The 13,834-nt window shown below is 34.6% G+C and overlaps 2 protein-coding genes across 2 annotated transcripts; both read left to right on the plus strand.

The window, feature by feature from the left end:
• The first annotated feature begins 1,427 nt into the window (after positions 1-1,427).
• Positions 1,428-4,597, plus strand: LOC110930244 (putative RING-H2 finger protein ATL21A). The gene is made up of 3 exons (XM_022173520.1): positions 1,428-1,804; positions 2,241-2,652; positions 3,909-4,597. Exons 1-3 carry the CDS (start codon positions 1,529-1,531, stop codon positions 4,373-4,375), a joined length of 1,155 nt encoding a protein of 384 aa, XP_022029212.1. The 5' UTR covers positions 1,428-1,528; the 3' UTR covers positions 4,376-4,597.
• Positions 4,598-5,644: 1,047 nt separating this feature from the next.
• LOC110930245 (ribosomal RNA small subunit methyltransferase) lies at positions 5,645-8,450 on the plus strand. Its single transcript, XM_022173522.2, has 3 exons — positions 5,645-5,778; positions 6,236-6,563; positions 7,514-8,450. The coding sequence occupies exons 2-3, from the start codon at positions 6,243-6,245 to the stop codon at positions 8,246-8,248; spliced, it is 1,056 nt and encodes a 351-aa protein (XP_022029214.1). The 5' UTR covers positions 5,645-5,778; positions 6,236-6,242; the 3' UTR covers positions 8,249-8,450.
• Positions 8,451-13,834: the final 5,384 nt, after the last annotated feature.

Consider the following 13,834-nt stretch of genomic DNA (forward strand, 5'->3'; position numbering starts at 1 on the left):
AGTTGATTAACATCAAGTATGATTTAGAATTGTATCTCAACTAACATTTTGTCTTTAGATGTTCATAAATTATTGGTTTCAACTACAAACAATTTGATCTTTTCGGTTATAACTATCGTTTTTCTATGCTTATTTTAACTTATAAAGTCTATAGTTATTTGGCTAACCATCGTTTTTCCATGCTTATTTTAACTTGTGCACATATTTTTCGGTTATAAAGTCTATAGTTAATTTGCCTAACCATCGTTTTTCAATCATGTGTTTGTGGCTTTGAGCCTCGAAAAAAAACAAGAAATTTTTATAACATCCAACTTCTAGTAAAGGATTCTAAAAATGTCACGTGTCAACACCATCATCCCTAAAAAAATGTTTTTTTAATAAAAGGCGTTTTTTTTTCCAACTTTTTAAATGGAAATACTATCATATAATGTTAACATTGCTTGTTTAAAAATCTTTACCTTAATATCCGTCATTACTTAAAATATATCTTTAAATTGACCAATATTTGTTGTTATATTAGATCTGTTAAACTTTTACAAAATCCATATTTATTTAATTTACAATTTGTAATGATAATGATATATTCAAATTAAACCTTACCAAAAAATATTTTATACAACAAAAATATGTTAAATCATGTTAAGTACACAAACAATTATAACATTTTAACCTCTGTAATAGTAGACGGTCCTATAGCTTAGTATCATTAATCGAAATTAGAACTAGGGTTGTTCATGAACCGAGTCGAGTTAGGGCAAGCTCGGACTCAGCTCGATTATAAACAAGTTGGCTCAGTTTGGATTTGAAACCGAGCTGGAAATCTAAGCTCGGATTTGGCTTGGTTTTAAACTGAATTGGCTTGGCTTAGCTTAGTTTGGCGCGATTTCAAAAAGAAATATTAATAAATAACACTCAAAATTCGGTAGTGTAAAATATCATTTAACAATTTAAAAGAACATATGAAAATAAGTTCAGCCTAATACATTACAAAACAAAATCAAGTTCAACAACATAAAATAAGTTTTAAATTTCAACGAAATACAAGAGTAGTTCATTAGATGGTATCAAACATTCAAATATGCAATAGATATCAAATTATACTCATAAATACATGTAAATAATAATCAGTTTTTGTAATATATTATAATGTATATAAAAATAAAAATAAAAATAAAATATATTATAAGTAAAAATAATCCGAGCTAAACCGAGCCAATCCGGCTCCTTACAAGCCGAGCTAGACTCACTTTCTAACCGAACCATATCGAACGACCTTATCCGAGCTAAATCCAAACGAGGTCGAGACGCTAGCTTTTTGGACAACCCTCCTTAGAACCGAGTAACTAGAAAACTATAATAAAAAATAATTATAAAAAATGATAATAAAATAATCTTAACCAGCGCGTGAAGCGAAAAAGAAATAAAAAAACCAGAAATAACAAAAGCTCCATGGACTCCATACTCATCAATCGCCACCACTGCACAGATTCTTCTTACTTTAACCACGGTGGCCAAAGCCAACAACCCTATGCCTATGCCTATGGCGAAGAAGAAAACCCTAGCTCTATCACTTTTCTTCTTCTTCATCTTCTTCAAATCCATCTCCGGCACCGACGACTGCACTCCGGCCTCCTGTACCCCTACCGGCCCTCAGGTCCGCTTCCCGTTCCGTCTCCGTCACCGGCAACCGGATCGATGCGGTTTCTCTGGTTTCGATCTATCCTGTAACAAAAAAAATCAAACAGTTCTTCACCTTCCGTCTTCTAGATCATTCATCGTCAAAAGTATTTCCTACGCTTTACAGGTTACTTTTCATTCTTCAATCTATCTATCTAGGTTTTTATTTTTTTTATTTTTTTAATATTTTTTTTAAGTTCATTAGACCTAGATTCGAATACGAACTAACGATTCACAGGTTTTGATAACTAAATTTGTCTAGTTTTTTTTTTCTTTCACATTAGACTTAAATTCTAATACGAACTAACGATTCGCAGGTTTTGTTACTTCAATCTATTTAGTTTTTTATTAATATTATTTCATTAGATGTAAATACGAAAACGAACGAATGATTCACAGGTTTTGATAACTCAATCTATCTAGTTTTTTTAGTTCGTTTGACCTAAATTCGAATACGAACTACGATTTACAGGTTTTGATAACTCAATCTATTTAGCTTTTTTTTTTTTATTTTAATTTGAGTTCATTAGACCTGATTTTGAATACGAGCTAACGATTTACAGGTGATCAACATAGATCCAGATTTCTGTTCACCGCAGGGACTCACCGGTTTAAATTTAACCGACACACCGTTCGATTTCAGTATGGTAGAGAGATACACTTTCTACAACTGCTCGTTGCAGAATATAGGTTTTACGTTCCAGAGTGTGCCGATGCTTCCGTTTCCTTGCTTAGGAAGTGCGAATCACTCGGTGTTTGCTGTGCGGACGGTGTGGATTCCGTTTGGAGATATTCCGGCGAGTTGCGAGGATATTACGACGATTTCGGTGCCAACGAGGCGGTTTGTTGATTTCAGGAATGAGTTGACGTTGTTGTGGTTTGCGCCGTATTGTAGACCGTGTGAACTTGATGGGAGAACTTGTGGATTGAAGGGTGATGGAGAAGAGACTGTTTGCTTTGGTTCTTCTTCTCATGGTGAGTTTTTGTTACTGTAGATGTTTTTATGCATAAGGTACTACTGTTAAAGCTATATTGCTTCTTGTTGAATATAGATGAATTAGTTAAGCGGTCAATTCGTACGCGATTTACACCTAAAAGTTGTTTGGTAATGAATTGTATTGGCCAACAAATGGAAATTTGCTAAATTAGCATGATAAAACAGCATTATTTACTATATATGGATTGTTCATTTATCCCAATTGAATGTCTTTTTGTTCTAAAATAATTAGGCATTATGGCATGTTTTGGGCAATCAATATATATGTCAATTTGGTATTTCAATACCTTATAGAAGATCAAGTATAGTATTGTACAATCGTTCCTTTTATGAATGATGAAAGATGAATGATCATCAATTTATACTTTGCTCAAGCACTATATAGACAGTGGCGGAGCTTGAACGAAAACTCAGTGGAGGTCGGACTCTCAAAATCCATATTAGTGGGGGCCGGACTTTTAGAAATCCAACATTTTACACTAAAAAATGGGAAGTTTTCGGTAAATTAACATTATGAGCGAAAAATCGGTGGGGGCTAGGGCACCCTCCGGCCACAATAAAGCTTCGCCTGTGCGTATATAATATCTTTACAAATAAACTCAAAACTAGCTATATGCCTATATGTGACGAAACTTCATTAGAGTAAATTTTTACACATAATTAGTGACTGAAATGCTTAACATAACCTATTAAATAAATTACTTTACGTAATCCGTTTTAAACATTGGCGGCACACACATTTATTATCTTTTGTACCGGTTGTTTCCCAAATAGCAATAACATGTTTTTGTTTAGGCATTTGCTTGTATGATCTTATATGGAAGCAGGCCTTTACTTTTCATTCTTGTTGTTATGCCCACTAAAATTAAGTTCGTTTGTCAAATATTCTATCCTGGTGCTTGTCTGTAATCTGTATGCTATTGCAACAAGTAATTATCAGTAATGATTCAAGGTAATCTACCTATCAGAATTCTTTAAGATATTTTTGAATAGGAATATAAACTTCCAGCTATAGAGTTAAGACAGAGGGAATATAAGCTAATAAAGGATATAACACACATTTGATGTGTGTGTGTTTAGTCACTTTGTTTCCTTTTGTGTTTTCTTTTTCAATTTTATCCAACTGACCCGTAAGAGGCACAACATTATCCAAGGACCAAATTAACACTGTTCATAAGTAAACGGGTCAAAAGTACCAACTGTACTTATTTAGTTGATATTTTCTTTCTTATAGGTATTCCGAGGAGTGCCAAATATGGGCTAAGCATAGGAATTGGTGTACCTGCACTTGTATGCATCATTGGGCTCGTATGCTACGCGTGCAAGGCAAGGAGCTATAACCACAGTCAACGTCATAACATTGACCTTTTTTCTATAGCAATCACTCCACAACCACCTTCAACAACCGGCCTTGATGGGCCCACAATAGAGTCCTACCCAAAAACTATATTGGGAGAGAGTTGTAGATTACCCAAAGTTGACGATGGCACTTGCGCGATATGCCTTTCAGATTACCAGCCCAAAGAGGTAGTAAGGAGCATCCCGGAGTGTAATCACTATTTTCATGCGGATTGTATAGACGAGTGGCTCAAATTAAATGCTACTTGTCCCGTGTGCCGGAAGTCACCTGAAAGTTCATCTCTCGTTACACCATGCTCTTCCATGTCATCGAATTCATCACAAACGACCAATGAAGGGTAGAGTTTTGATACGATTTGTGTATATAATAACGTATATGAACAAAAGTTTTTATGTTGTAGGGTGTAGGAATGAGTATGACCCCGTCTGGGGGTCGATAGGATTTCAATATCTTTTGAGATTTGAATGTTGTATAATAATTTACACGAAAACATGGTTTGAGTATGCATGTTTGAGCAAACCCAAAAAGTTTCTGATGTAAACCTATAAACTATACTTGAACAAGTTAAGCTGAGTTTGAGCTTTAGTTGACCGTCTTAAACTAAAACGGAACCTCACGTCTTTATAATGATGTAAATCTGAACATCAAGTTAGGTTGAACAATTGAATTAATGGTGTATTCGATTAGTTTTGTTTAAACTTAACATCTTCGACTCCTCATCAGTGATACCGCTCGTGGCTGACGTGGCCATTTGTCCGTGTTGGAGGAAAAATCCAGGGGTGATGTTTGTGGGTATTTGTTCGTCTTCACGGATGGGGTTGGTGAGCTTCCAGTCAACGGATCTATTTAAAGTTCGCAACAACTGTATATATGAAAGGGGTTTAAACGTTGTTATTTAAATAAATCTAACGATAAAAAAATAAAGTAAAAAACCAGATGATAATATGGAATCAGGGATGAGCAAATCCCGATCCCGATCCCAAAAATCTCGATCCCGAATTTCGCCAAAACTAGGTACCGATACTGAAATATGTCGGTACAGTACGGTATCGGTATGGTAGCAGTATTTGAAGGTAAAATTCGGTACTCTACCGGTACCGTACCGAACCGGTACCGATCCCAAAAATACCGATACCGAAAATGCCAAAAAGTGGATACCGTTTCCGGTACCGAAAAAATTCGGTACAGTATTTTCGGGATCGGTATCGGGACGGGATTGAGATTTGATACCAAATGCTCATCCCTATATGGAATTGTAAGGATGTTTATGAAGGATATCACACTCGAGTGAAAATAAGCGTTCCCTTTGTAGTTGTTAGAGCATTCAAAACATGTGATAGTTGATATGTGGCATGGTCTGGAACGACAAACCACCCCTTACGGACCTTAGATGCGTTGTGTTTGCGGAGTCCGATGTTTTGGTCCTTGTTTGCGAACCACATCCAGATCGATGGGTGAAAAAGACAGATGTTTTTTTTAGTGAAGTTTGAAATCTAATACAACATAACTACATAAGATTCATATGAACCAACATTGTGCTTTTGAGTGTATATGAGACTATGAGAGGGTATTTTTTTCAAACTGTAAAACTAAAAGGACTGAATTTGTACATTTAAAAGAGTTACAAAACCTAAGAATATATTCTCCAAAACCCTTGTTTAGCCTCACAGCCTCCCCTCCTACAACCCCCACTTACCGATCTCCGTCGTCGGCTACCGGCAAAGATCGTTGACAACCATAAACGGTACACGTTCTCACACTTACTGTAACTGCTTGCTCAACTATTTTACCTTTATACATAAGTCTTTATTCCCGCTTTTTATTTCAAGAATTTGCCTATTATTAATTATCTGATGAAATTATTCTTATTATTTTCCATGAATCAGTTTTGTGGTAAGATTAGTTGTTAAAGGGATTTAATAATTTAGTTTTGTGGTAATAATTTAGTTTTGTAAAATGAACCCTAATTAGTTTGTTTGACCCCAAAATATCAGATAATAATCATAATTAGTTTCACTAGACTCAAACTGTAGAAACTAATTAATTTCAATTTTGATGTTTAATTATTTGAACTTTGAAGCACAATGTTATGATCCAACAACCTTGTAACCAAATAAATGCTTTTTTAATATTGAAAGTAATATAATTGATTGTCAAAAGTGAGAACTGGAATTTTATTGAGATGTTTATGGATAACGTAGGGCGTGTATGGCGGGAGGGAAGATTAAGAAGGAGAAGCCGTCGCGTGGAGCTGCTGCGGGCTCTTCGAATCACTATCAAGGAGGTATACAGTTTCACAAGTCAAAGGGTCAACATATCTTGAAGAACCCTTTACTTGTTGATTCGATTATCCAGAAAGCTGGGATCAACAGCACGGATGTGATTCTTGAAATTGGTCCTGGTACGGGTAATCTTACCAAGAAACTTTTAGAAGCCGGGAAGTCTGTTGTTGCCGTTGAGCTTGACCCGCGTATGGTTCTCGAGCTGCAGCGTCGGTTTCAAGGCACTCCATATTCCAATCGACTCAAGGCAAGTTTTTCACTTCCTGTTGATTAGTATCTTTTCAAGTGTCTTAACATTGCATTGCGTTCGTTTTAGTAATTTATTTCAGTTGTATGATTGGTTACTGATAAAATTCTTCAATACAAAGTCGATCATTCTTATCTATACCAATAAAAATCTTTAATTTGGTCTGTTTTTAAGAGTAAAATGCCATTTTCGTCCCTAGGGTTTGACCATTTTTGCGACTTTTGTCCAAAGGTTTGTTTTAGTGTAAACGAGCCGAGCCGATATTATTTAAACTTGTTTACGAGCCGACCCCGAACCTAAAAATAAGCTTATTTAGTAAACGAGCTCGATCCCGAGCTTCACTTATCGAGCTCACGAGCCTGAAAAGTCTATTATTTATATTTTTTATTTAATATATTAATATTAATTAAAAGATAATAAACGAGCTGAGCCCGAGCCGAGCTCGAGCTTGAGAAAATACCAACGAGCCGAGCTCGAGCTTTGAAAACAAAGCTCTAATCGAGCCGAGCTCGGGCTTGGGCTTGGCTCGGCTCGTTTGCACCCCTTTCAGCATCTGAATCCAAAAGGTTTGAAATCTTGCAATTTTCATCCAGCTTGTAGACTTCATTTGTTTTTCTTCGTTAAGTTAGGGGTTCTTTTGTCTTTTTCTATTAGTAAGGGTATTTTGAATACTTGTACATTATGCTAAATGCTTGTACATAAAGTGAAAGAGACCGAATTGCCCTTTAAGTTAACAAAAAGACTAAAATACCCCTGACGTAATGGAGAAATTTGGTTGGAGTTAACGAGCCGGATGAAAATGACAAGATTTCAAACATTTTGGATTCAGATGCAGAAAACAAACCTTTGGACGAAATGACAAATCTCAGGGACGAAAATGACATTTTACTCTTTTTTTTAAATTATAATATATAACTAATTAATTTTTTTACCGTTGACATCGTATATAGGTTATTCAAGGAGATGTGCTCAAATGTGATCTTCCATACTTCGACATCTGCGTAGCCAACATCCCGTACCAAATATCATCTCCACTCACCTTTAAATTATTAAATCACCGCCCTGTATTTAGATGTGCGGTGATAATGTTTCAAAGGGAATTCGCCATGAGATTAGTGGCCCAACCCGGTGACACACTCTACTGCCGTTTGTCAGTCAACACCCAGCTTCTTGCCCGTGTTTCCCACTTACTAAAAGTCGGAAAAAACAACTTCAGACCGCCACCAAAAGTCGACTCATCCGTAGTCCGAATCGAGCCAAGAAAACCCGCCCCATCAGTCAACTTTAAAGAATGGGACGGTTTGGTCAGGATCTGTTTCACTAGAAAAAACAAAACTATCGGTGCGATATTTAAGCAAAAACGCGTACTTTCAATATTGGAGAAGAACTACAAAACTCTACAAGCGTTGCAGGTCTCTCAGGGAAACGGTGATCAAATGGCTACCGATGCATCTGTTCTTGGAGACGGTGGTGAGTTGAATATGGAGACTGATGATGAAAACGACGATGTTGATGATGATATGGAAATGGATGATGGTGAATCAAAGGGGTCGGAGTTTAAAGAAAAAGTTTTGGGTGTGCTGAAACAGGGGAAATATGAAGATAAGAGATCGTCGAAGCTTGCACAAGCCGATTTTATGCATTTGCTATCGTTGTTCAACCAAGCGGGTATACATTTTTCTTGAATGAGCTGCAAGTTTTTTTTTTTTTTTTTGATATATGTATTCTTTTTGCGATAACTTTATGTCTATGTTATATGTTTTTTTCATATAATAGTTTGTTCTTTTAGCCGGGATGTTTAAATACAACACTCCAAGGATAGTGAGGTCTAATTTTGGATATGAATTTTAACTGAAAAATGGTGGTGTTTGGATGTGTTAAATTCAACTATGATCTTGGTTGATGAGAGTGTTTGGTTATCTATTTAAGCTTTTGTTAATGTATGCAATTCACACTTATTTTTTCTTCTAAAGAAGTGATATAAACAGGTCAACCTGTGAACTCGTAGGTTAAATGTGTTTACAAGTTCGACCCAAAACTGGCGTAGACTCGTTTAGACTAAAATCAAACCCGTGTGCAAGGGCGTAGCTTTCAAGGGGCCGGGTGGGGCGCCCGACCCCCGAACTTTTTGCTCAGTAGTGTTATGTATGTACGTTTCGTGTAGAATTTTTTAGGTATATACGTTTTCGACCCCCTGGTTTTATAGTTTTTTTTTACTTATATAGAATTTTTAGGTTCGGTGACTTCCGACCCCCAGTGGAAAATTTCAAGCTTCGCAACTGCCCGTGTGTGTTGTGTTCTCACTTCGTATTTGAAATTCACACCCGTATGGCTAAGGTTTGCAAGCCCTCTAAAGGTGTACCTGAGTCCTCCCAACGGCCCATCTCTCGAAAAATGGCCCACTAGAAATTCTTCCGTTCTTCTACACTTCTTGTGAGTAGAGGGTGTACAAATCCATTTTTTATTGGGGTTTTTACATATTTTTCGTCCCTAACCCATATATATTACATATTTTCCCTTTTCATTAAAAACACTCTTATTGAATGACTATTTTACCCCTAATGAACTAATTAAATGAATATTTACATATTTCCCCTTTTAATATCATCAATCAATTACATATTTCCCTAATTCATTGAGTATTTAGATATTAAATAAATAATTACATATCTCCCTTTATTGAATGATTATTTAGCTCCAATGCAAATTTAATTATGATGAAAAATACATAGAGCGAGGGGTCCTTATTATTTAAAAGAGACTAACCGATTTTTTTTTATTTGTGTTAGTATCCAAACCAAATTCTAAAGTTGAGTTTTTAAATCTTATTCGTATTTGTGATTTTTAGCCGATTAGAGCTGCATAATTGAATTTATTTTTTTATACATAAATAGTTTACTTTTTTTCCCCGCATACTTGTTTTATGCGAATCAAGAACTTGTACCTTCTGTCTTCCTTATTGTGCTATTTGAAAAGCTTGCATGTGCTTTCACCTATTTATGTAGTATTCACATAGTAAACTCGAAAAAACATCCCTGAAACTCGAATGAACCGTTCATGTTAGGGGATGCAAAAAGTCGAAACTCGAAAAAAAATTGTGGACTGTGCGAATCTCGTGCATAAATAACCTTACAAACTCGAAAAAACATCCCTGAAACTCGAATGAATTGTGCGAAAGGATTATAAAGATGGGAGAAGATTATGAGATTAAGAAAAGGGTAATTGAGTAATTTCTAAAAAAAAGGGAAATATGTAATTGTTTTTTTTTCTTTCGGAATATATGTAATAAGCCCTCTTAGGAGGGGTAAATATGTAAAAATCCCTTTTTTATTCGTGAAAAAATAGTTTGGGTTATAAACTAAACTGGGTTGGTGAGCAAAAAATAAAAATCAGTTTGTAAAAAACCGGTTCGAGTTATAAACTGGCTTAGGAGGGAAAATGTTTGAACCTATCAAATCGATTAGGATTTGGTTTAAACAGGTTTGGGACCAAAAAAAAAAAAACGGGTTTTTTGACATTTTTTTCAAATCGGGTCAGGTCCAAGCCGGTTTCAGGGAATGAGACTACGAAATGGTAACGGACGGGCGGGTTGGATCGGGTCCAAACCGTTTTTTTTGGTGACGTGGGTCGGGTTATAAACTGATTTGCCGGCCCAAGTCGGTTTTTTAAACAACTCTACTTGTGAGCAACTAGTAAAAAATAAATCAAAAAGAAAGTTCCTGTTCATCCAACTTACAGTTATAATGTTATATAATTAATACTAGGTTAGTTCCCCGTGTGTTACACGGGTTGAACAATTTAAACTATATAGTATAGATATTTCCTGTAAATGCAAAACAAAGACAAAGACATTTACATACCATATTGACATAAATGAGTTAATATAAATGTAACCCATCAACTCGTACATATTAATTAATGTCGTAGAGTTCGATAAGACAGCTCTAATGTCGGTTGAATGGGGTCAATGAGAGTCTATTTGATACCCTTTGTACGACTTCTTATTTTTTTGAATCTTTGTATTTGATTCTAAACCTATTATTAATATTATTGATAATAATTCTAGTTATATATATCAATAATATATTTTATATATATATCAATAATATATTTAGTCTAACATATTAATATTATTATGAATTTCGAAACTTGTTTAGCTATATTGAAGTTTTAGTTTAACAATAGGTTATTGAATTAATAAGAATTTGTATTGAATTAGATTAAATATTATTATTTTTTGTATTAGATTAGACTAAATATTATTATTAGTATTATTAATAATTTTAATCAATTAAATTAGAGAATGACAAGTGTCCCAAAACAAGTTTCTTTTATTATATAGTATAGATTAAAATAATATATAATATAATATAATTATAATATATTAATATTATATAATATTGAATGTCGACTTGTTTGCTATCCAAGTTCAGCCCAATGAGATTTAGATGAGGCTCAATTAAGCTTAACCGTAAATTTGCAATTCAATCAAGCATTCAAGCGTACTCCTAATAAACTCAAGAACTGCTTTTATAAACTTTCATGGGCGAAACCAGGAGGGGACAAGAGGGTTCGCTAATCTTCTGGTCACGGGAATTTGTTATTTTAAATATATAAAATCTTAGTGTTTTTAAGAAAAACATGAATTTGACCCTTTAGTTATAGCGAGTAATGAAAGAACCTTAAACTCCAATTTAGAAATTTTGGTTTCACAAACGTAACTTCTTTTTTCTTTTGATCCTCACATCACCAACCTGCTCCATTAATTAATTTCATCTTACTAATTCAACCTCATTTATTAATTTCATTCATGAACTTTTCAAACTTATTAATTTTCCACGTATTTGTTTTTCAAATAAAGTATCATCTACATTTAACCTCATTTTTACCATCATTTTTTTCAGCGGACCTTTATTATGAACTTTATTATATAATTCCATCTTACTGATTCAGCCTCATTCATTAATTTCATGAACTTTTCAAACTTATTAATTTTTTCGCATATTTGCTTTTCAAATAAAGTATCATCTACATTTAACCTCATTTTTACCATCATTTTTTCAACGGACCTTTATTATGAACTTTATTATATAATTCCATCTTACTAATTCAGCCTCATTCATTAGTTTCATGAACTTTTCAAACTTATTAATCTTTCCACGTATTTGCTTTTCAAATAAGGATCTACATTTAACCTCATTTTTACCATCATTTTTTTTCAACGTACCTTTATTAAGAACTTTATTGTATTTGCTCTGTTCTAATAATATATAAGTTTATCGTTCAAGCCAAACTCTTCAACCTGTAAAATACAAAAACTAATATTCAAATAAGTGTATATAAAATGTATCGATCACTAATATACAAAAAAAAAAAAAAAAAAAAAAAAAACTTGGTATTATAAGTAATTTGAAAATTATTTTGTTGTTAATAATAAAATTATCCAAATAGGTTACCCTATTCTATAAATTGATTGAAAAGAAAAACCTACAATATTCGTGGACGCATATTAGTTGTATGGACCATTCATTCATGATGCTTAGGTGAGAGAGAGCTATTTACCCCACAATTGCGATTGCGTACATATGGACCATTCACGTTGCCCTTCTAACCATAACGCAAACTAACCTTATCCAAACCATATGCTTTTATTAAAGCTACGACCAACCAATATCATGACATCAAATTTAACTAAAAAACAGGTTTCAATAAAAAGTAAATAAACAAGAATATATAACACCTCATGTAATGTCTAGTTACCATCACACATCGGTACCAACCCCACTTAAAGAATGAATTGATTTGTTAAAAGAATATATATACATATAGTTTTTTCTCACATTATACAACAGGTTAAAACGGACTACTGTTCTAAAAATTGTTGACTTAAAACAAGTTTAAATAGGTTATCGTTACCTATTACCATTGTTTGTCTTCTACCACCTGCTCATTATCGCTTGCACCACCTCTACTGTCGCTAGGGTTAATCTTGAGAATCCCTTAGAATTCAGGGGCCCTGAGCGAGTAGAAAATGGGCCCCTAAAATATAATGGCAACTCTTGAAATTCACATCCCTCTCTATTTCGTTGAATCATTGAGTTTAAAGTTCATCTCGCTTTAAGCCTACAATCGTACAATCGCAACCCTTCTCATTATCGATCGTCCATTTATCAACCCTCTTCTTCGCGCTTCAAACCATCAATCGTAAGTCGGGGTTTTTTTTTTTTTGTTATTGTTACCGTCACTTGCCACTTTTAATTGGGTTTAAAAATATTATTCAAAACAATTATGGGTTAATGGGTTTAACAAACATAAGTTTTTGGGTTTAACAAACAAATGGAGCTTTTTAAATTAATTATATACTTCTATCAAATAAAAAATTATACAAATATAAAATATATATATATATATTCTGTTAAAAGAAGTTGGGCCCCAAAACATAGTGGGCCCTGGGCCGACCATGACCGTCGCCCTCACCGACACCAACATTCTAATGGTTGCCTCAACCATTGTCACTGCCATTGTTGTCGCTTCCACCACCTCAACCTTCCACGACCACCCCCCAACACCCCTCGCATAGCCGTCCCCGAGAACTCTCAAAAAAATTTAGGCCTCGGGTGACAAAAAAAATTTGGGCCCAAAATTGTGGTTGGGGAAATGAATTAAAAAAACAAACTTCTGGTGATGGAATCAAGACTTGAACTTGAGACCTTTCACATTAGCTTGAGATGATTTTTCCACTCCAACACCAACACTTTTTTGCATAATTAGTAGATGCATATGTTAAATATATAATTAAGTGTATATATAAAAACTCATAGAAACTTTTCGGGCTCTTTAAAAAATTTGGGCCTCGAGCGACGACACGGATTGGCCGGCCTTGACCCCTTGTTTTCATCACGACACCACCATAACACCACCGCCGGCCCACCGCCGCTTCCACTGTCGTCCCCACCACTTCTACCATCTCCATTCTCCACTAGTCGAGACTAGCCACCATAAAAATATGTATAGTATGCAAACCATTGTTACCACCACTTTTGTCACCGAACTTATTTTGTTTAGAACTCGTATTACCTTGAACCTATTATGATTTGAACCTTTTTAAGCCGTTGGCTGACACAACCCGTTTACCAGACTTAATCACACAAGTTAGATGCATCTGTGTGTAAAAAGATTAATTAAAATTACTCCTTTTACATAATATCTTTCCTATCAATCTTAATCTTAGAAGCACTTAACAAATGTGATGTCAAAAAGACATGATCACA

This window comes from Helianthus annuus, chromosome 3 (genome assembly GCF_002127325.2).
Source record: "Helianthus annuus cultivar XRQ/B chromosome 3, HanXRQr2.0-SUNRISE, whole genome shotgun sequence".
Taxonomy (NCBI): domain Eukaryota; kingdom Viridiplantae; phylum Streptophyta; class Magnoliopsida; order Asterales; family Asteraceae; genus Helianthus; species Helianthus annuus.

What these genes read in the sequence shown, in the direction of transcription:
- LOC110930244 (XM_022173520.1), top strand. Translation starts at nt 1,529, where the DNA reads ATGCCTATGCCTATGGCGAAGAAGAAAACCCTAGCTCTATCACTTTTC. An exon ending in GTATTTCCTACGCTTTACAG is followed by an intron (nt 1,805 to 2,240) that starts GTTACTTTTCAT and finishes AACGATTTACAG; the next exon opens with GTGATCAACATAGATCCAGA. An exon ending in CTTTGGTTCTTCTTCTCATG is followed by an intron (nt 2,653 to 3,908) that starts GTGAGTTTTTGT and finishes TCTTTCTTATAG; the next exon opens with GTATTCCGAGGAGTGCCAAA.
- LOC110930245 (XM_022173522.2), top strand. Translation starts at nt 6,243, where the DNA reads ATGGCGGGAGGGAAGATTAAGAAGGAGAAGCCGTCGCGTGGAGCTGCT. An exon ending in CATATTCCAATCGACTCAAG is followed by an intron (nt 6,564 to 7,513) that starts GCAAGTTTTTCA and finishes CATCGTATATAG; the next exon opens with GTTATTCAAGGAGATGTGCT.